General features: G+C 43.4%; 1 protein-coding gene across 1 annotated transcript in view; it reads left to right on the top strand.

Moving 5' to 3' along the window:
• The first annotated feature begins 1,756 nt into the window (after nucleotides 1-1,756).
• The window catches only part of ATXN10 (ataxin 10), a 156,200-nt gene continuing 134,292 nt past the window's right edge, over nucleotides 1,757-23,664 (top strand). The window contains exon 1 of the mRNA XM_061204219.1: nucleotides 1,757-2,089. Coding sequence (XP_061060202.1) covers nucleotides 1,974-2,089 — 116 coding nt within the window. The 5' untranslated portion in view covers nucleotides 1,757-1,973. The remainder of the gene's footprint in view (nucleotides 2,090-23,664) is intronic.

Here is a 23,664-nt window from a genome sequence, read left to right as displayed (position 1 = left end):
GTCAGGTTCATACTGCAATATTCCAGGTAATGAATTTGAATATTATGGGACATGTTTTCTGGAAGAATCAGAGTAGTTACTTTTGTTTTACAATTAAGGATAGAAAACTAAGGGGTAAGATGTTTTTTTCTTAATTAATTAATTAATTTTTGGCTGTGTTGGGTCTTCGTTGCTGTGTGCGGGCTTTCTCTAGAGTTGCGGTGAGCAGGGGCTACTCTTCATTGCGGTGTGCGGGCTTCTCATTGTCGTGGCTTCTCTTGTTGCGGAGCACGGGCTCTAGGTGTGCAGGCTTCAGTAGTTGTGGCACATGGGCTCAGTAGTTGTGGCGCACGGGCTTAGTTGCTCCGCAGCATGTAGCATCTTCCTGGGCCAGGGCTCGAACCCTTGTCCCTTGCATTGGCAGGTGGATTCTTAACCATGGCGCCACGAGGGAAGCCCAAGGGGTAAGGTCTTGATTGGTGACAGTACGTTTTACTATCCCCTGTTCTTCAGGGAAAAATTGGGAGATTTTGCCCTGCTAGTTTAAGGATTGTTAAACATTTTGAATGGTCTTGAGCACTGCTAGGCGATCTAATGCCTGGCACATAGTAGGTACATAGAAATACTTGTGGAATGAATGAATATGTAGTCAGTTAAATGGGTAAGGCTGAATGACAATATCAGGTGACTTGCTTGTTCATGTTTCAGCTCTCCTGCATACTCTAGTGGTGTTTACTGGGTCTTTAAATTTTATTTAGCAAAGAACATCAAAAGCGCTACGTTATAAACACACACCTACTCTTCAAATAAAAATGTAGAGGGTACTATTTACATATTTTAAGTGGTCCCATAGCAATTTGTGTAGTCCTCTATCATAGCAGTAATCAACTGTATTCAATTATGTTTGCCTGTCTCTCTCTCAATAGTCTTTGAGTTTCTTCAGGGTTGGGATCGTCTCTTATTGATATTTACACAGGCGTCCCTCTGTATCCATGAGTTCCACATCCGTGGATACAGAGGGCCAACTATGGGACTTGAGCATCCACGGATTTTGGTGTCCATGGGAGATCCTGGACCAATCCCACACAGAGACCGAGGGACCACCGTTTGCCCAGCACCTAGCATGGGGCTTGGCAACAATGCCTGTTGAAAGGACATATACATGATATGATAAAGCGTGGTGGAAAGAAAACATGTGAGTTACCAACACCCCAGAGAAGCCTTGTCTGATTCCTATAAAATATACTCATTTCCCTTAGAAAAACACAATTCTTACCCTACCTATGTAGAATTTAGCTCCTTGACACCTAATTGTATATAAAGCCCTCGATGAGCTGGAACAACGTATTCTCACCCCAAGCAGGCCTGGTAAATGACCTGTTATCGTCAGTAAATGATCAATACGAATTGGGAAGTGAGCTTCCAGGGTCTGAGACTTGCAAGCTGGAGACAGACTGCTCCGGTTCCGAGTGGGTCGGTGTGGGCACTGATCAACCCACCCAACCGCAGGATCCAGGTCTTCAGCCTTTTCCGCCGGGGGAGCCTCTGCAGGACTCCCCACCCTTCCTCATACCCCTCCCGTGGAGACCCCCTCTGCCCGCACCTCCCCCCTCAGGGGGCCCCCGTCCCGGGGCCCCATCCGGACTTCTCTGGGATCCTCCACCCTCCTGACTTCCCCGCCCCCTCAAACACAACTTCCGCCCGCGCCCCTTCCCCACAGGCCGAACTTCCGGCCGGCGCCCCCTCCCTACAGGCGGGACTTCCGCCCGCGCCCCCTCCCCTCGCCGAGCCGTCGCGTCCTCCAGCCCGAGGCGAGCCGGGGCGCGTGCTCTCGCGCTCTCCCAGCCCGGCGACGGGCTGCAGCGGCGCAGAGGCGGCGGCGGCGGCGGCGTCCGGAGGCTGCGGGCGCGCTCCTCCCCCTTCTGCCTTCCCTCCTGCTCCTCCTCCTGCTGCTCCTCGTCGTCGCCCGCTCGGCCCGAGCTGCGAGCGGCAAGATGGCGGCGCCCAGGCCGCCGCCCGGCAGGCTGTCCGGCGTCATGGTGCCCGCGCCCATCCAGGACCTGGAGGCTCTCCGCGCGCTGACGGCGCTCTTCAAAGAGCAGCGGAATCGGTAACGGCCCGGGCGGCGCGAGCGTCGGGGGCGGCCCGGTGGGGCTGCGGGAGCGGGGCGGGGCGCGGCAGCTGGGGAGCGGGCCTCCCCCTCCTCCCGGGACGGCCGCGGGGTGGCGGCCTCCGCGATGCGCCCGAGGGGCCCCGGGCCGCCGATGCCAGGCCCGCGTCCTCCCCCGCCCGGTCCCCGAGGTGCCCCGGGGGACTGACACCTGCTCCCCGCCCGTCAGTACAGGTGTGAAGCCGGGTGCAGAGAAGGGGGACCGAGGCAAGTGAGCCCTTGGCCGTCTGCTGCCTGTTTGGTTAGTTGAGTCGCGTTGATGGCGCCCCTGTAACGGGAACAAACCGACAGGCCGCCGGAGTCAGCATACGTGCTGGTGGGAGAGAGACACGTTACAGATGTGCAAGGTGGGAGGTGGCGTCACTCCATTCGGCCTGTCAGCTCAGGCTTTGCATCCCCAGTGGTGGCCGCGCTTTGTGGAGAGGCCACTTCAATCCTCCCTCTGCCATTGAAGGGCCAGATGGCCATTGTCAAAGGTGCCCAGAAGTCTGACAGACCTGGATTTGGTTCCTGGCCCTACAAGCTGTGCGTGCGTTATTGTGCAGTTTTTCCAAGCCTTAAGCTTTCTTGCCTAAAAATGGGAATATAATATATGACTTCATTTCTGAATTGTACAGAGGAATAAATGAAATAAAGCTTGTGAAAATATAAAGTATGTGATGCCCTCAGTCAGTGCCTGTTTGATTTTGTTCTAGTCTTCTCTGGGCCTCAGTTTCCACATCTGTTTAATAGGAATAATGTTGGACAGTACCTTTTTGGGGACATTGTTTGTCAGCATTAAATGAGATAATGCATATTAAATCCTTAGCACATACCTGACACATAGTACTAAGTAAATGCTAGCTGGTATTATCCTTTAACACATTTATGGATGGTCCCCCATGTGCCAGGTTTTGTGCTAGGTGATGAAGTTGAAAAATAAAAAGGCTTCTCCTGGAAAGTCCTGTTCTGGGGAACCAGCAGATAGCAAAGAGTAGAGGGAGTGTAGAAGTCCTAGAGGTCCCTTTGATCTGAGCACTTCTACTGCCTTAAATCACAGTAAGTGTTGAGCAATTGAAAGAGTGCTAAGAGCCCAGGGCACTGTTCCTTGGGATTTTGGGGAGATATGTTCATTGATATGACACTCTGGGAGATGTGTTGAATGAGTTACTGCTTGGGCATATCTATACCATGACGGACCCTCCTTTTAGTCAGTAATCAGTCATCAACCTTTATTAAGCACCTACTCTGAAACAGGTTCTTTTCTAGAGGCTGAAGGTGCAGAGATGCATGTGATACCCCCCTTTTTTCAAGCATGTTGGAGTAATTGCTGTGTAAACAAATTGTAATGGGGGGTCTAGACAAGAAGAGGTAGTGGCACGGGGGATCTGCGGACCTCATGGATAGATTGGTGGGCCAGGAAAGGTTTTAGATTACTTTGGCTTCATGGCTTACAGATGAGAGGGCTAATTAGAAAGAACAGTATGTGCAAAGGGACAGTGCTGATTTTGCACAGTTTCTGAGTGGTTTAAATGAGATAACATAGGTAAGGCGTATGGTACAGAGGAGATGGTCAAACATCAGGTCTCTCTTTATAACCTGGAGGATAAAATCCTGGACCCCGAGCCAGTTTACAAGACCCTTGTTGACTCTGTCCCTTGTGAGGGGAACCATTGAGGGTTCTTTCAAGGGCATGGCATGGCAAGATCTGTATATTAGAAAGATCTCTGACTGCCATTGTTGGGGATACATTAGGGTGAGGGTAGAGGCAGGGGACTTTTAAGAAGTTGATGCAGAAGCCCAAGTGAAAGAGAAAAGTGTCTGAATTTAGGATATTGTCTATGGGGGTGGGTAGGATAAATATTGAAAAATATTTATAAGATTGAATAGACAAGACTCAGGGACCAATTGGATTGTTGGGGAAGAATGAGGAAGTGATGATGCGTCCCATATTTGATTTGAGTTTTTCCTGGGGCTGACAGGAAGTTTGTCCTAATTCCAGGTGGAGTTGGAAGACCAGGAAAGGTGAACTGATGTGCAGGTCTTGGGATAGGGAGGCATATAGTTGCGTGGTGGGGCGGAGAGCCCTTGATGAGAGTATGTGAGATCCGGCTTCTGGTCCTGATTGTGCCACAACTTCTTTGTGTGTCTTTGGGCAAATCACTAGTTGCCCCTCACAGAAACTCACGGGGTGTCCAGAGCCCAGCTGCTCTGAGAGGGTCCATCCAATGTCGATGGGCCCAGAAGGAGGATGGACCGAGGTGTTAGGAGTTGGATGGGAGGTAAAGTGAAGCAAAATGAGGCCTCAGAGTAGCAAATGGAAAAACACCGGACAAAGCAAAAACATACTGAGGAAAGTAAGAAAGTAATTGATGGAACAAAAGAATTCCTCTCCCCTTGAGTGTGGGCTGAACTTAGTGACTTATTTGTAAATAATAGATGTGGGGGAAATGACAGTGTGTGACTTTTGAGACACAAAAGGCTGTGCAGCTTCCCCTTTGCTTTCTCTCTTGGATCACTCACTCTGACAAAGCCGGCTGCCATGTTGTGAGGACACTCAAGCGTCCATGTAGAGAGATCTGTGTGGTGAGGAACTGAGGCCTCCTGCCAGCAGCCATGTGATGACCATCCGGGAAGTGGATCCTCTCAGTCCCAGTCAAGCCCACAGCCATGTGTGCAGGCTCACGAGAGACTCTGACCTGTGTGAGACCATAAATGTGATTGTTTTAAACTGCTCAGTTTCGGGGTAGTTTGTTATATATATTGGTATATAGATCATCAATATACCAATCTAAAATTTTTGTTCTCTGGATTAAACCCATATTCTATAACCCACTCCTTGAATAGTGTCTTAACCACTAAAATCTGTAAAAAAAATTGCTTATGGTCATAAAATATCAGTACTAAGAGGCTATTCAGTTATTTCTTTGTGGAAGGTAGGTCTTTTTATTAATTGTTTTAAATTTGTTTTATACCTTTTTAATGTACGTATCTGCATTTTTAACATTTAACACGTGATTTTTCTTGCTGTGCTCCGAGTCTTTACAAGTCATGCTAGATTCTTTCTGGAACAGAGTAAGATGTAAATACATTAAGAATTCTGTTTTCACCCTTTTCCTGGAGGTTTTATTTTCCAACCCTTTAGTTACCCTTATGATGTATTTCTTCATCATTTATCTTTATGATGTATGCAGACCCCTCTATTAAAGTATAGAGCCAAGTGAGATTGGTTGTCGTACTCTATACCTCCAGTGTCCGTGCAGCCACTCGTGACATGTGGCTATTTAAATTAATTAGCAATAAGTAAAATTAATAATTCCATTCCTTGTACCAGCCACATTTGAAGTACTTGGTAGGCAGTCACGTGTGGCTGGTGGTTACCTTATTGGACCGTGCAGATACAGAATTTTTCCATCACCACAGTACGTTCTGTTGGGTAATGCTACTCTCTGTTTTTTTCTGTAGGGAAGGTTATGTTCTGGTTCTTGAGTATTCATGAAACAGTGTAACATTTGGATACTGCTTTCTGTAAATTCTTCTCGTGCTTAAACTGATACCTCATTGCTCCTCCATCTGATAAGCTGCTTGAATAAAGTGAACGTATCACATTCCCTGTATCCCTAGCATCTAGCATACAGTCTGATAATTGTAGGTGCCTAACAAATTGCTGCTATTTGTATAAGTGATTACTCATGGTGTGTGCATAGTCTTTTTTCTTCCACGTTCATGTAGATGATAATTTTTTTAAGCTTCTCTCAGTGTGGGTACTTTTTTCTTGTTAACCTATGTTTAGTCAAAATTATTTTTCTGATTACTTCCTTCACGGCCTTGTATATCCTATATAATAGTGCAGATACTTCCCTCCATACTTTGGGACCCCTTTACCTTATAAACTACTTTCCCTTTTTTAAAGAAAGAACGTATTAGATTCTAACGTATTTACTATGTAATTACTAATAGTGGTTTCTTATTTGTTCTCTGTCTCCTTCCAGAATGAAGGCCTATGAGGACAGAGATGGTTGGCTTTTTTGTAATTATCCTGTTTGGATAATGCTTCTTGAATTGGGTGTCTTTGAACAGTTTAGGAAATTGTCAGCCAGTGTTTCTTCAAATACTGCTTCTCTCCTGTTCTTTCCTTTCCTTCAAGGACTGTAATTACACATATGTTAAACTTTTCACTGTATTTTGTATGTCTCAAAGCCTCCTTTATGTATTTCCTATTCTCTCTGAGCTTTGGTTTGAAATTTTTCTGCTAATCTGCCTTCTAGGTCTCTATTCCTCTTTTCTGCTATGTCTTATCTGCTATCATCTGTTGTGTTCTTAGTTTCAGGTATTGTATTTTTGAGTTATTGTATTGCAGAATTTCTGTTTGATTTTTTTAAATGGATTACTCTGTTGAAATTCATTTTGTCATTTACCTTCTTAAGCATATTATAGTTTTTTTTTAGAGAATGTGCCTGATAACTGTCTACTGTCATTTTCTGTCTTCTTGTGTTTAGTCGTTCGGTCCTATCTTTTATTGAATACTGAATGTTGTGTAAGGAGTGTTAAGCCCATTTCCAAAATATTTGCAAACTCTAAACCAAAGTCAATCTAAAAATTATGTATTTCAACAAATGGTGGTGGTAGAACAACTTGATATCTAATTGGAATAAAATGAATTTTGACCCATACCTTGGACCATTCACAAAAAATATTTCAACATGGATTGTAGACCTAAACATAAAAGCTAAAACTGTAAAATGCTTAGAAGATGAGAGAATATCTTTGTGATCTTGTGTGTAGGCCAGACGTTTCTTATCCAGGACACAGATGACGTTAACCTTGCAAGAAAAAATTGATTATCAAGCTAGACTTTATCAAAATTAAAAAAACTTCTGCTCATCAAAAGACACCATTAAGAAAATGAAAAAGGCAAGCCATAGACTGAAAATATTTGCAATACATATATCTGACAAAGAACTTGCTTTGGAATATATAAAAGTGCTCCTGCAACTCAATAATAAAAAGACAATCCAATTAAAAAATTGGTCATAAAAATCTGTGCTTTACAAAGGAAGATTATGTAAATGACCAGCAAACACATGATAAAGTGCTCAACATCATTAATCATCAAGAAAATGCATATTAAAACAATGAGACACCACTCTATGCTCTTTAGGATGGCTGTTACCAAAAAATGGAAAATAAGCGTTGGTGAGGATGTGGAGAGTTTGGAACCCTTGTACATTGCTGGTGGGAATGTGAAATGGTTCAGCTACTATGGAAAACAGTTTGGTGGCACCTCAAAAAGCTAAACACAGAATATGACCCAGCAGTTCCACTCTTAGGTATGTACGTACCCAAGAGAGTTGAAAGCAGGGACTCAAACAGATACTTGTATGCCAGTGTTCATTGAGGTATTCACAATAGCCAAGAGATGGAAACAACTTAAGTGTCCATCAGCAGATGAATGGATAAACAAAATGTGGTATTTACCAGTGGAATATTATTTAGCCATAAGAAGGAATAAAGTACCGATACATGCTATAATGTGGGTGAACCTTGAAAACATGCTAAGTGAAAGAAGCCAGGCATGAAAGGACAAATATTGTAAGATTCCACCTCTGTGAAGTACTTAGAATTGGCAAATTCATAGAGACAGAAAGGAGATTAGAGATTACCAGGGGTTGGTGGGGAGAGTTATTGTTGAATGGTTACAGAGTTTGTTTGGGGGTCTTAGAAAATTTTTGGAATTAGTGGTGATGGTTGTACAACATTATGAATATAATTAAAGCCACTGAATTCCACACTTAAAGATGGTCAAAATGGCAAATTTTATGTTAATATTTGTTTTACCACAATTAAAAAAGTTAATAATGTAATATACCAAAATCCATCGAATTATGTAGTTTAAATGAGTGAATTGTATACTTTGTTAATTATATCTCAATAAAGCTGTTATAAACAAGTAAAACCATAATGAGATACCTCTGCATACTCATTAGAATTGCTAGGATTAGAATGACTGACAGCACCAAATTTTGGCAAGGATGTGGAGCAACTGGAACTCTCGTACATTGCTGGTGGGAGTGTAAATGGTGCAACCGCTTTGGGAAACACTTTGGCAGTTTTTTATAAAGTTAAACGTACCCTTGCCTATGACCCTAGGTATTTACCCTAGAACATACCTTCACAAAAGGCTTGTAAAAGAATGTTTATAGCAGCCTTATTGGTAATAGCCAAATACTGGAACCAACTCGAATGTCTGTCAGTGGGAGAATGGCTAAAACTGCCCGGTAATTGAAATGAATGAACCACCAGTATACACAACAACATGGACGAATCTCAAAACGTCCTGAATGCAAGAAGCTAGACAAACAGTACATACTGTATGATTCTATGAAGTTCTACAATTGGCAAAGCTAATCTTGTCTGTATCGCTAATTGGCAATACAGACATGAACAATGGTTGTCAAAGGAGCTTGGGGGTTGACTGGGAAGGAGCATGAGGGAATTTTCTGGAGTAAAGGAAATGTGCTCTATCTAGATGGGTATTGGTTGCCTGGATTTGACACAACTCGTTAAACGCTAATGATCTGTGTAATTCACTGCATGTAAGTTATATCTCAGTTTTCTGTGTGTAAAATTATTGTCCTTCTCCTTGCCACCCCCAGAAGAACTTACTTGAGCTAAATCTCAGACTTTGTGGTAAAACAATGTTTGTGAATTGTCAAATTTGCTCTAAGAAAAGAAAGATTTATCTAATGTTCTTCATACAGTTAGAGTGAGTCGGGCTTTGTTCTACATTTTCATCTATGCCAGGCAGTGCTCTCTGTTTCCAGAGCCTGAGATGAGCTGAAGTGACTGATGTGTGAGTGCATGAAATGCTTGAAACCAAATGTAGAAAGAAATGGAATTAATCCTGGAAGGAGAAGGGAAGTAATGTGGCGCTGGAAATTTCACCTCATTGTCCACTGAAAATTGCAGTGTGAGGGTGCTTTTGGAATCTTGCACTGCAGGGATAGCCGTAGTGTGATATCATCCTACTGCTGTGGAACCTGAGATCTCCTTCCTCCGGGGTAGGAGTGGGATTTGCCTCCGCTTTTTGTGACCTGTGAATAATGCAGGGGCTGTTTTGCAGAGTGACTGAAATTGTTTTGTTTTCTAAACAATTTGAGTTCGGGGAGCTTCCTCCTCTCCCCGTTGAAATGTGTCAGTATGAAATATTGATATCTTTTTGGACTCAGTGGGTTTCAGGGGAAAAAGGCTTTTGTAAGGCATAGGTCTAGTTTCAAATCTAAGTACTGCAACATACTAGCTGCATGAACTGCAAATATTTTTAACTTCTCTGAGCCTCAGTTCTACCCTGGTAGAACGGGTATTATAATAATGCCTACCTTGTAGGGTTGATGTGGGTATTAGGGGGTGCTGGATGTCGAGTCTGGAATGGTGCCTGGCACGTAGTTGATGCCAACAAACACCACTATTACTATTGCAGGCTCTAGTCAGAATCAGGAGTGAAAAGAAATGAAAAGGGTGGTAATTCTTGATTTTTTTTCATATTTTAAAGTAGTGCTTGTAAAATTTTTAATTTCATCTCAATTCCATGATCAAGTTCTTGTTTTAATAGGCTTTGGAACTGCCTCTGGAACTTTAGAATAAGGAATAGATTTAATAACTCAAGTCAGTGGAAGAAGATTGGTTTTTCAGATCCAAAAGATGTAGACAGTAACTTCTTACAAAATCTTAATTCCTTGGTAGAAAGGTATTTTAGCGATATTAAATAATTTTTAAAAGTTATAGAATTTCCAATAAAAAAGTGAGTACTTGACAGTAACTTACATTATGACATGAGCACAGGAATTTAGATGATTTTGCGTGGAGTGACTGTGCTTTAGGAGCTGACGTTTTAGAAAACCATACTTGTGTACTCTAAGGAAAAAGGAAATTGAAGCTTTCCGTTAACTTTCACTCTAGTGTTTTTGTTGGTTTGTTTGCTTATTTTTAAACTCTTGTCAAGTCAAAACCCACAAATATATAATAATGTTAATGCCTTTATGAAGGATGATATAACAGATAATCTAACAAGTACCCATGTATTTCACTTGAAAAATCAACAAATGTTAAAATTTTGTCTTGTTCTCTCAAAATCCAAAACATTACTGATATTGTTAATGTCCTCGGTATTAGAACAAATAACCCCACAAGTTAGCAGCTTGAAGCCACAGACATTTATTGTTTCACACAGTTTATTAGGGTCCGGAATCTGGGAGCTGCTTAGCTGGGTGGATCTGGCTTGGGGTCTTGCGCGAGGCTGCAGTCAAGCCGTGGGCCAGGTCTGTGGTCTCCCGAAGGCCTCACTGGGGTGGGAGGTCGGGGTTCCACGCTCACACGAGTGGCTCTGGGCAGAAAGCTCCAGTTCCTCACCACGTGGACCTCTCCCCAGGGCTGCTCGTGCCTCGGCAGCCGGCTTGTTCGAAAGCGAGTGATCCAAGAGAGCCCGCTCAAGATGGGAGCTGGGGTGCCTTTATCATCTTGGAAAGGACATACCTTCCTACTGCGTGTTCTAAGGGTCACACAGAAGGGCGTGAATGCCCGGAGGTGAGAGTGGTGGGTAGGGCTCTTTGTTTCACTTTCCAGTCTCATTCCTCCCTCCCTTGTACGTGTTACACTGTATGTTTTATGCTGTACACTCTGCAGTTTGCATCTTTAATTTTTGCTCTGTTTTCGAGTGCTACCAGTTTTTATACATAGAGAGCTAGATCATTAACTGCAGCTGCTGTAGAGTGTCCCTTCATAAGCTTACATCATTATTTACCTACCTTTTTTCTTACTGATGGGTATTGGATTTGTCCTGAAGTTTTGGTAATTCAAACAGTACTGCAGAGACCATCTTTATACATGTCTCCTTGTATACCTGAGCCTTTGGATTTTTTTTTTTCCCCAAAGCAGAATTTGAGGTAGGGACTTGGGTGAAGTACCCAGCAGTCAGGAGTGTGGGACGGGGGGAAGCTAGGTGTGGAAGGGGGAACAACCGATGTAGGGATGCCGTATTGAGTGGTGACTGTTGTAGGCAGCTGGAGCTCAACCCCACTGGGTGTCCCTGAGGGGTGCACCTCCAAATTATCTGTGCACAGGGCTGGGTGATTTATCTATTAACCTGTTGCCCACTGGTTGAGAATTGCCCCTGGGGTTGTTATCTAGATGGACCAAGGCTGTGCGGTGAGGGACACCATGAACATTTGTTACGGCGTGCTCTTCTTCTGAGACCTCCTCTTGCCTGATACTGTTCACTTAGTCACGGGCTCTTGGAGGCTATAGTTGTTTGGAATCTAAAAGGAAAGACCTGGACAGAAGCGTTAGTGCAGTAAGTTCAGTCCCCACTGCTGAAGACTGTCCTGAGGCCGTAATTGGATAATCATCTCCCTGCTCCAGCTTCCAGTCTAGACTTCCCTGACTTTCCCCCAGCACTGTAGCTGGGCTGTGATGCCGAGGGGGCTGAGCCCTTGGTTGCCTCTCTCCTGTCAGTCTGTGGTTGCTGCAGCTGCCTGTTTGTGGCTATCCCTAGACATGGAAGTACCAAGAGACAGCCCATTGAACCCCTGAGTTCCAGATTACTCCTCCCGGTGCCCGGCTTGTAGTAGCAACTCTTCCTGATAATCAGGGTGGGTTTCTCCTGCCAGTGTAGTCACTCTTCTTTGCCTGCTGGTTCACCGGCTTGAGAATCTCAAAGTGATCATTCTGTGGATCTAGTTTAAGATACACTAGATCCCTTTCTGTGCTCCCTGATGGAGACGTTCTTTGTCTTGGCCCTAGGGCTTAGTCCAGCACAGTCTAGAGTTGTGGGGTTGGGAAGCACAAATTCTGCAGGTTTGTCATTGGGAGTGGTGAGGAAAGGGACCAGTTTTTCTTAGGGTTAGATTTTCTCTTTGAACTTTTAGTTTGCTGGCTCACCTTGAGAAATTTGTTACATTTTCTCCCTTTCTGGGCTCACTCCTCCTTGTATAATGATGTTGCGTTTTCTTCCACCTATTTCCCCAATGACCCCAGCCTAAGATCAGGTTTTCCTGCTATTGGTGATTTGTGTCGTAGTGATATTGGGATATCGTGTATCTGGTCACTAAGCTAGCCAGCATCTTGGACCGGGTTCCATCTCTGAAGCTCTCTTGGCTTTGTCCTGACGTTGGAGGCGCACAGCTTTGCAGGTAACCCATACATAGAGCTGCACTGAGTCCAGCTTTTTCTGTCTCTGCAGATGCAGGGGAGTCCTGTCCTAACACTGACTTTTACGTAGTGACTCTGATCACCACAAGGTGTAGGCGGCTTTTGGTTCTCGTCATCCTGCCAGAGTTGAATTGCAGATGACCTAAGGCCATTCTGGAATGTTCCACTCTGGTTTTAGACCTGATTATAGCCAAGTGTTTCCCGTCAGTTTCTGGTGTGTGGAGATATTCACCTTGTTTTAAAGTTGGGCTCTATATTTATAATTGTTAGAAATAAACATATGATTACCGTGTCTGGAATGGAGGGGAGATGTTTAAAGTGTGAACTCCTTTCTCACTGCACTTTCATTTCATAATGCAATAGACTTTTATATGTGTTTCCCCTGACTTAGTTGTGACTTTGCTGTGGGCAGGGTCTGTCTTCTTTATGGTATCTTCTAGCATAGTGCCCGGTCCATTGTGAGTGCTTAATATATGTTGAACTGAATAAACAGTGAAGAGCCAATGGCTGTAATGAAGAAAGTCACTTAGCACTGACAACCAGTCAATAATGACTGCTCTGATTGCTCGAAAGCTATTAATTCGATTTACAGTGTTAGTTATTTACTTATTTAATTACCTCACATATGCTGTGTACCATGCTCTGTGTTTAGTGATGCAACTCTAGTTGGTACAGTGTAAGTAACTATTTCTAGCTCACTTCAAACCACTAAAGGGGGAATAGCGCAAATGCTGTAATATTAAACTTGTAACTTCATTCCTTTCCTCATACACACACTCCTAATTTTCCCTCAGGTTTTAATGACCATTTCAACCCCAATTGAAAGCCTTTTTGGCCTATGTGCTTCTGTCCTATGTTCCCCTTTCCTCTTTCAAGGAACTTCACTAGAGTATTGTGATCACTTAATCACCTCCCAGTCCCACTAGAATGAGAACAATCTGAGGGCAGGATTCTTCTTACTCACCTCTGTATTTTCAGTACCTACTAGCACATATTGAGCACTTGGCTGTATTTTTATTATTTCCTTAGATTATTTAATTTTCTGGGGTCATTAGATATAAAGTGAGAGCGCAGAGGAAAGACTCTAGTAAGAGGTATAAAAAATTATCAAATAATGACAGATGATGATGATTTCAAGAGGTAGAAAATGTTTTGGTGTTCCTCATTGCTCGCATCAGTATGTTGACTAACTTTCATAAGGAAAGGGAATATTGAGCACTTCAGAGGTCAGCATAGTGCAGAACTCAAAATTAACCTATCATCTGCATGTACACACATTCACATAGCTTTTCCCCAAACATTGCTGAGCCTCTGACCAACAAGAGTCTTTGGCTGCACCAAAAACAAAAACAAAAAATGAAACAGAACGGGCTTCCCTGGTGGTGCAGCAGTTAAGAATCCACCTGCCAATGCAGGGCACACGGGTACGAGCCCTGGTCCGGGAAGATCCCACATGCTGCGGAGCAACTAAGCCCATGCGCCACAACTACTGAGCCTGTGCTCTAGAGCCCGCGAGCCACAACTACTGAGCCCGTGTGCCGCAACGACTGAAGCCCGTGCGCCTAGAGCCCGTGCTCCCAACAAGAGAAGCCACTGCAATGAGAAGCCCGCGCACAGCAACGAAGACCCAACGCAGCCATAAATAAATAAATAAATAAATAAATAAATAAATAAATAAATAAATAAATAAATAAAAATAAGTAGTTGGAGAGGAAGGTCATTATTAAAAAAAAAAAAAAAGAGAAACGAAACAACCCCCCCCCCCAAAAGAAACCCACACCACTTGTCAGCTTAGCAAAGGACGCCATATGCTGTCTTGACTCAACCATGATTCAGATCAGCTGTGTTGAGAGAGAACCTCAATTACGCTACACTATAAAAAGAACTTCGTAGAGTGTGGTGACAGTTTCCTTTATTTTTACCTGTGCCATGAGCTGGAATACCGCACAGAACTACTTGGTAAGGTGTTCTGACTCAGCTTCAAAATACCGATGTGGTCAGTGTGAGCCACCCCGCACATCCAATTATCTTAAATGGACAAAGTAGACAGGAAGAAGTTTGAGCCAGCAAATCAAAATAAATAAGGTTAGAATTGTGACCAACCATGCCCCCAGAGGAGAGTTTCTCAGCTCTTTCGTTCTTCCAGTCTTTTGTAGTGGTCCCTGGACCCGAGGGTGTGGTCACTGGACCGTGGGCAAGGACACTCATTCAAAGACCAAGGAACCCTGGGGCTCACTCTAGGCTGAGTCAGCCTCTCTGACGGCCACAAGCCCAGAGAAGTCACATTAGAGGTAAGAGGACGATTTGTAAACTAGGGATATGCTCATGGTAGCCGTGCAGATTTTATATATAGTGCTTAGTTAAGTGCCGGGCACGGAATAAGCACAGTTTGTGTTAGTGGCTATCATCCTCATTGAGAATATTACAGAACTCGATCAAAAGACATTAAAGAAAACGTAAATGGTTATACCATTACATGATAGGAAACTGCAATAACATAGAGACATCAGTTCTCCCCAACTTGACCTGTGGTTTCAATGCCATTCAAAATAAAATCTCAACGGGGTTTTTGCTAGACATTCACAAGCTGATTTTCTAATTAATATGGGAAACTCCTAGGTTTTCTGTTACTCTCTGACTCCTTTAAGGCTTCGTATGGATCCTTTTCTGACTCCTCAGCTTTTAAAACCCTTCCCGTGTGCAAAATTCCCTACGTCCTCAACCTCTCTGAACATTCCTTTCATCTTCTTGATCTAGGTGAAATACGGCTCACTTCTAAGGACAAACCTTTCCCAGAGGGTCCTCAAAGTGGGCTGTTTTCTCCTATATCCAGTGTACTGCTTGTCTTGAAGGTGTGTAGGTGTGAAGGTGATTGTCATTGCTGCTTTCAGAACTTTTTCCTCCAAAACCCCTCCAACTTTTCATCTCATGCCATCAGAGTATACCTCATGGATAATCTCTTCTGCTATTAAAATATCTGTTGGTCCCTCTATGTCATTCCTTAACGAATTTAGCTCTAGTTCACTGTTAACTCTGCATTACTTCTCTTGTCTTAAATCTTGGTTATTTTAGTTTTTACATAGATTATCCTTTCATTACCCTGGCCTTTTATTTCTTGACTTTCTCTCCTTCAGTGAACTTGGACACCCCCTTCCTCCCATCTCACCACACATTGCCACGTGCTACCCAGGCCTTATGATTAACCATGGCTGCATTCCCTCCACAATCTTAATTCCAAGAGTCCCACTCTGGCTGCCTGTTGTATCCTGTCTCTCCGGGTCCCCTGTTCCAACAAGTCTTCAACCCCACCAGGACCCACAGTCTGTTGGTCCTACTCCTTCCTATTCACTGTCCCTTTGGTTCCTTATGTTCACATTTCCCTTCTTAAATCCAGTTTAGATCTAAGGATCAGTAATAAAGCATTTCCTTGTATACTTTCTCATTTCCCTTGCCTCTTCTCCTGACTTTGTCATACTTTCCTGGTAAAACTTCAGCTCTAGTTAAATCCAGCTTGCTGTTTCCTTTGTGTCTGCACCCAAATAACTGAACGAGGATGGAGAAGAACTTACAGCCATACTGATTGGTCTTTCTGTAAGTGGATGATCACTGACCTTGGGTAGGCATTTAGTTCTGCCCGGCAGTCCTTCTATTTCCCTAGTCCATTTAATTCTCCTGCTTTCCTAGTCAACTGCTTTATGCCTTTTGCTCTCCCTAAGTCTCTGTTGCCTCTCCCTCATCCTCATTCTCAGTTTCCTATTTTTCTGAAAAAATAGGGGCAACCAGAAGATAATTTCCAGGAACTCCCACTATCCTCTCTACCCACTACTTGTATCTGTCCCCATAATTTGCCTTCCCTCTGTTAACTGTCGGTGAACTGTCTTGCTTCAAATGCCAGCCCCCCTCAGGTCTGCACTAAATTCCGCTCCCTTTTGCATACGTTGCTCCAACAATTCTCTTTTTTCCCCCCTCTCTTTCTTAAATCATCAGTTTTACCTTTTCTGTTAGATTGTTCTCATCAGTTTATAGATCTGCTGTAATTTTTCCCATCCTAAGAAAAATCTCTCCCCCATTTCCCTGATTTTTCTCTGCTCCCATTTATAATAAAGCTTCTCTAAAGAGTTTTTTATATTCACCTACTACAATTTCTCTTTTCTCTTGAACCCATTCCACATTGCCAACTCCATTGGTCTTCATCTTAAATCCTCATCTTACTAGATTTAAGATAAATCTTAAAATCTTAAATCTTACTGGATAAATCCTTATCAGCTGCAGTTGATGTAGTTCATCACTTCTTTCTCCTTGAGACACCTTCTTCGTTTGGCTTCTAGAACACCACCCCCTTCGGATTCTCCTCTCTTGTTGGCTTTTCTCTCTGAGGTCCAGAGCTCAGTCCTCAGGCCTCTCCTCCCCACCTACCTGTGCTCTCCTGGCAATTGCTTTCAGCCTTGGGGTTTTACTACTTTACATTTGATGGTAACTCTAACAGTTTTCTTTAGCTAGACTTTTCTCCTGATCTCCAAACTTGTATGTTCATCTGCCTACTCCACATTTCCACTTGTATTTCTAGTAAGTACCTCAAATGTAACAAATCTCCATCTGAACTCCCGATTCCCCCCTCCTCCGTATATCTTTACAGCAGTCTTCTCCAACTCAGTAAACAGCAGATACATCTGTCCCTTTATTGCTCAGGCCAAAGTTTGGAGCCATCCTTGGCTCCCCCTTCTCAGATAACCCTCATAATAATTTATCATCAAGTCTTATTGGCTCCATCTTCAGAATATATTCAGAATCTGGTCCGTGCTTATTATGTCTGCCTCTGCCACTCTTTACCAAGAACAGTGTCCTGACTGATCTCCTGTTGTCTTTTCTTTCTCCTGCTATGATCAGTTCTTTATAGACTAGCCAGAGGGATCCTTTCAAAGTGAAAGTCAGGTGATGTCACTCCTCTGCTCAGAACCCTCCCTGGGTTCACATCAGGAGCGGAAGTTCTTTCAGTGGCGTACAGAGCCTGTGTCTTGCCCCTGAGTCACTGGATGCTTCCACCAAGCCCCCTGCTGTTCCTGTGATGCCTTTGCCTGCCATCCAAGCTCTTCTCACAGGAAGGGGCATAGTTTGCTTCCTCACCTTCTTCAGTTCTGTGCTCAAATACCACTTTTTAAATAAGGTCTTACATACAAAAATCTTTCTCTACCTAAGACTATGAAGACATTCTCCATATATTTTCTTCCAGGGTTTCATAGTTTTGCCTAACATATATTCCTAAATCCATCTGGAGTTACTTTTAGTAGGATTCTACATAAGGCTCCAATTTGTTTTTTTCTCATCTGATTGATAGTTGTTCCAGCACCTCTTCTGGAACAGTCGGCCTTCACCTGGGATCTTTAGTGCCAGCACTGTCATTTGTCAGCTTTCTCTGTGTGCACAGTTCTCTTCTGGACACTGTCCACTTCTGTGCATTTCACCTTCGCTTCGCTTCCTTTGCTTGGTATAATGCATTTGAGATTCTCTTTGTTCTGATGAGAGACGAATTTTGACTGTGGTGAGGACATTGGGGAAGAGGGAAGCATGTGACTTTTCGGGGCGGGGGAGAGGACTGATATATTTGGAACCCTTTAAAGCTGGTATCGCCAAACTATGATCTGTGGGCCAAATCTGACCTACCACCTGTTTTTTGTTTTTTGTTTTTTTTTAATTAATTAATTTATTTATGGCTGTGTTGGGTCTTCGTTTCTGTGTGAGGGCTTTCTCTAGTTGTGGCAAGCGGGGGCCACTCCTCATCGCGGTGCGCAGGCCTCTCACTATCGCGGCCTCTCTTGTGGTGGAGCGCAGGCTCCAGACGCGCAGGCTCAGTAGTTGTGGCTCACCGGCCCAGTTGCTCCGCGGCATGTGGGATCTTCCCAGACCAGGGCTCGAACCCGTGTCCCCTGCATTGGCAGGCAGATTCTCAACCACTGCGCCACCAGGGAAGCCCCACCTGTTTTTTTTTGTTTTTTTTTTTAAATGGCCTTTGAGTTAAGAATGATTTTTACATTTTAAATGGTAGGGGAAAACAAATGAACAAAATTTCATGACACATGAAAATTATATGAACTTTAAATTCCAGTGTCCGTAGAAAGAGTTTACTAGAACACAGCTGTGTTCGTTCGTTTGGATGTTGTCTATGGCTGCTTTTGCCCTGCAGCAGCAGAGAAGTTGTGACAGAGGTTGTCAGGTCCTCAAAGCCTAAAATATTTACTCTGGCTCTTTACAGAAGAAGTTTGCCAACCCTGCATGCAACCCTGTCTCAGGGAGTTGTCTCAGCTTGAGTGTCCTGGATGTGACAGAAGAGGGGAAGAGAGTATATAAAGGAGAGTTTTGAGGTCTGCAGAGATGAATTTCAAACTTTTGCCCAGGCTCTTTCTGATAGGAGATAGAAATGTTTTTATTTTCTGTTTTTGTTAGTCTAACGCAGTCAAATCAGTAAGGGGTTTATGGTTTTAAATAACAACCAATGATTGTTATTTTAATCTCTGAACTTGTGTGTATTCTAATAGTTTTTCTCAGTGACAGTGGTTAAACGACTCTAAACCACATGTGCCAATTTTTAATTAAATGTCGGGTATTAGAATGAATCTTTTAACCAGGATGTAAGTCTTAGTCGTAGTGTTAAATGACGAACAGTTAGTCTCCTTTTCAGAAGGAGGTCCCGCCTGATGAATTGACTGTAAGATGTGAGTACGGATGGTATGTTAGGCCTATCTAACCTGTGCTGTAATCACCGGTAGTTTTCTTTAATTTTATTCAAACAGGACTTGTCAAGATTAAACCTGTTCAAACTTGAAGGAAGTGAAATTCTACCTTTTGTATAATTCAAAGGCTGTTTTTGTTCTGTAATGTAACATTTCATTTATAAGTTGTCTTCAGGGTATACATTCATTCCTATGTAAAAGGAATGTCTAATGGTTGAATTTTAATTGTCCTTCTAAGCACTTTCGGCCTTCTGTGAATGAAGTAGCTAAGCTTCTTAAAGTCTTTGTGAATATTTTGTGTTAGTTTGGTTAAAGCAGAAATGACAGCAATTTTTATTATTAATAACATTTGTAATATACAAACGATTGACTGATCTTTACTGGTTATTTCACTGTCATTAATCATTACACATACTTAGCTGTGCTGTCTTGACAGTGAACATGGAATTTGCAGACAGAGTACATTAGGACTCCTTTGGATCTGTAATGCCAAATAGCTTTCTTTCAAGGCTGTGGAGAAGGTAAAGAGGTACAGAAGAGAGTTAAATGTTTTCATAGTAGTTACTGTTAATGAAAAGCTTTTTTTGTCCTCATCTGATGAAAGTTGTTAATTTATTATATTGTATTAAAATATGGTGAATAAAATCTGTAGCTATTATATGGCTCTAGAGGAAAAGTTTTTTTTTTTTCCTTTCACCCTTTATAGAGGGGTACAGACATCTAAGAAATAGTCTCTGCTTTCAAGAAATTTAAAATGTAGTTAATTGAGTTACAACCCCTCACCTCTCCCTCTCCCTTTAAGCTTACCCATTCAGTGGGTAAGCTTATCATTCAGTGGGGAAGGAGAAATTAGATGTTTCTTAAATACCAATTATAAGATATCAACATCTTAAGATATGACCTTTTTTTTCCAAATTTTTGGGTCCAGGATGTGTGAATTTCTTAATGGGAATGGACGAGTTGAGCTAGTTCCTCAGTGTTTCCCTTTTTCCAGTGGCTGCTGCAAAGTACACTGATTTCACTGCTCCCATCAGGCCTGGCGCCTGGCTCAGGGCACATGCTCAGTAAGTGGGTTACATGACAAGTCTGTGAAGCAGTTAGATCCCGCTCTGAATATGTGAATAGTCTCATCACTGTTTTAAACTTGAATTGAACAAATGCAATTAGTGAATGCGGGTCTGGGCCCTAGAGATACAGAAAAAAATAAGGTAGTCTCTATTTTTCTGGGATTTATAGTCTAGCTGGGGTGATAGACCGCATCAGTGAATGTCATCTGATGTGGGTAAGTGCTATTCCGTTCTGTGGACCGAGCTCCAGGGGCGCATAGAGATGGGATGCGGCTCCCCTGAGTACTCTGAGTAGCAGAGGAGTCTCAGCAGGGCTGTGAGTTTTCAGAGGCCTGAAAGGAGCCCCAGGTTCTTCCAGGCAGAGGCTTGGGTGGGGGTGGTGTGAGAGGGATTCTGGGGGAGCGCATACATGTGAACAGACCCAGAGGATTGCCAGTGCTTGCTGGTTTCAGGAATCCATGGGGAGGACAAATGACAGTGATCACAATCCCAATTCATTTTCTCTTTATACCGCGTATGTGAACTGTTGTATGCTGGATAGATGGTGCTGTGATTACTCTTTAGTAGCTGTTAATAGTTATTTGTGGGACTTCCCTGGTGGTCCAGGGGGTAAGACTCCTCGCTCCCAATGCAGGGGGCCTGGGTTCAATCCCTGGTTGGGGAACTAGATCCCACATGCATGCTGCAACTAAGAGTCCACATGCCACAATTAAAGATCCTGCATGCTGCAGTGAAGATTCCGCGTGCTGCACCTAAGACCTGGCACAGCCTAAATAAATAAATATTAAAAAAAAAAATAGTTATTTGTGTTTCAGGAATCTTTTGGTTGGCCGTAGTTCAGGTAAACATTTTTCTTTTGGTTAAAAGTGTAATGAAGGAGAAAGGCATGGTGTATATGTGACAAATTAACATGTAACATTGGAAATTATTTAGGGTGGTTCATGAACTTACTAATTGTTCTATGGTTGGAATATCAGTTACCCAGTTTTCCTAAGAACAGTGCTGTTATTTTGTGTTGTCTATTATAGTTTGATTTCAAAGCTTTTGCTGTGCTAGATATCAGTTTTGAGTGAAGCAGAGGTTAAGATTTCAAAGAGTGACATCAGAGAAGACCATTCACAGTAGGAAGGTGGTGCCCATGAGAGAGGGAGCTTGTGAAGGACCCACTGAAAGAAATCATATTGGCTTCTTTACCCCAGGTATAAACACACATTTCTTAGTCATGGTAGGAGAAAAAAAAAAGGGGGCTTTATTGTAGATTATTCGAGTTCTAGAGCTCTACTTTTATTTGACTATAAGATTAAGTAATAAATGTCATCAAAACTTTATGCAGGTGGGGCAGATAGAGGTAATTAGGTTTATTCTTTGTTGTAGAAATCATGATCACTCTTGGCATTCTTCAGAATGTTTTAAACCCGTGGGTACTTTCTTAGCGTGTTAGTAGTGCCTGCACTATATTTAGTGTCGTTCGAGCCCAGAGCACGCCTCCCCCAAATAAGCCTCAGTGGCATATTGATTTTTTTTGAATTAAAGTTGCTTAAGAAAGAGCCAGTGCAAGAGGGACACTCTGACCCTCCTCTCTGTTGAAAGCAGGCAATAAATCTCCGTGTGAGAGGTACCCTCCCTGCATCTGGAGTCAGAAGGACACCCTTATCCCCAGAGGTGAATTTGGGGCCAAGAAGCCTGTATAAACAAACCTTGTTTCCTCTTTAACGTACTACCCCAAGTCCAGACTCTCCTTAGATTCTTCACTAACTAAGCACCCAAAGCCTAAGTTTCTTTGTTCTGTCAATTCCTCAGAAATTTGGTGTTTCTTTGTCTAAAAAGTATAAAAGCCACCTGCTGTGGCCCACTTTTTAGGTCCCATTTCTATGAGACCTCCATGCACACGAATTAAAATTTCTTTTTCTCCTGCGTGTCTGTCAATTTTATTATTAGTCCAGTGGCGAGAGCTCTAGGGGTAGAGTGGGAATTGCCTTCTCCCCAGCAGCACCCACTTCTCCTTAAAGCTGTCGTGAGAGTGTTAGTGAATCTTCTTTTTGTCATATTGTCACTGAAAGTGGCTTACACACTCCATTGTTTTATACAGTTTCTGAGGCAGGGCTAATGCTGCACCGTTGAACTTTCACTTTTTTATTTGGTCGCTTAATTGCTGCGACCCTGAGTCAAAGCTTCATGATCCCCATTTAGAGAGGGCCAACGGGGGGAGGTGGGGCAGATTATTTTATGCACGATTTCCCAATTTTTAATTGATTAATTTATATTCTGCCTCTTTCCAAAAACAAATCTGACGTGCCTTAAAAAATAAATACAGTTAGATAAAATAAAGGTAAGGGAGGAAATTGGAGGGGAGGGAAAAGCCAGAAATAAGGTTAGTACTCAGAAGTCATGCTGAGGGATTCATAGTGTTAAAGATGGGTCGTGGGTTTGACTCCAGGCTTCTTAAAGGCAAAGACAGCGGAGAACGTGATAAATAAAGTGATTTATATCATCCATCCTTAAGATAAAAAGGCGACACTTGGAGTACAAGTATTTATGGTCCTGAAGCTCGCGGAGGGAGTGTCTCCCGGGCCCCCCGAGCAAGCACAGCCGCTTGGGGCGCTTCAGTGGCCGTGCTTCTGGAGAAATGCGCAGCTTCCCGGTGGTCTGACTTCATTTCATCCGGGGGTGAAATGTAGGGTGCTGGGATTCCACAGTGCGAGCACAGGGAGAAAATTCCTATGGTCAGGACTAATCTGTAAGAGTCCCTTCAGTTGTCTAACAGCAATTTTTCTTCTGACATTAAAGCGGATTCTTGTTTCTTCAGGGGATTCATGGAATGAGGAAATGGGCTTGCATTTAGGTGCCGTGCTGCACACAGAAATCCTTCTCTTCATAGCTGTGGAGTGAGAGCCAGCGTGGGCAGTGCTCCTGGCGTGAGAGGCCGTGGGAACTGAGGGGCCCGGTTGGGGGGGGCGGGGTGAACAGCCACAGGTTCATCCCCCGCCCCGGGCACACACTCTCCCCGGAAGCGAGCTCGCTCTGTCTCTCTGTCCGTCTCCCTCTGCTTCTGTCTGTCTCCTTCCCTCCTTCCCGCTCCCCCGGCTCCCCATCTTTGTGGTTGAACGTGTGTAAGCTCAGAGCACTGCGTCCGGCTCCTCTAGCTAAGAATGGGTAGTGTCTCTGCCCCCCAGGCAGTCCCTCATGAGGATCCTGTCTCATAACTTTACTTCAGGTACACACTGGGTGACAGAGGACATGGTTATATTCTCTGTCTAGAACGTGAGATGCAGATATTCTGGTTAGACTAAGGGCAGACCCATAACCATAAACAGTCACCTTAAACGGGGGTTCGGGTTGTCGTGGGAGTGGAAATCCGACTGTTTCAGTTGGAATTGTGGCTCCAAAAGTTATTAGCTGAGGGATGTGGGCAAGTTACGTAGACTCTTCTCTGTCTCAGGTGTCTTGTCTTTAAAATGGAGAGGACAGTATTGGCTTCATAAGGTTAATGCAAAGATTAAATGAGATAATACAGGGACAGGTTGATACGAGCAGT

This window comes from Eubalaena glacialis, chromosome 11 (genome assembly GCF_028564815.1).
Source record: "Eubalaena glacialis isolate mEubGla1 chromosome 11, mEubGla1.1.hap2.+ XY, whole genome shotgun sequence".
NCBI lineage: Eukaryota > Metazoa > Chordata > Mammalia > Artiodactyla > Balaenidae > Eubalaena > Eubalaena glacialis.
The sequence above is the reverse complement of the archived record's forward strand: the minus strand, read 5'-3'. Positions and strand labels throughout refer to the sequence as shown.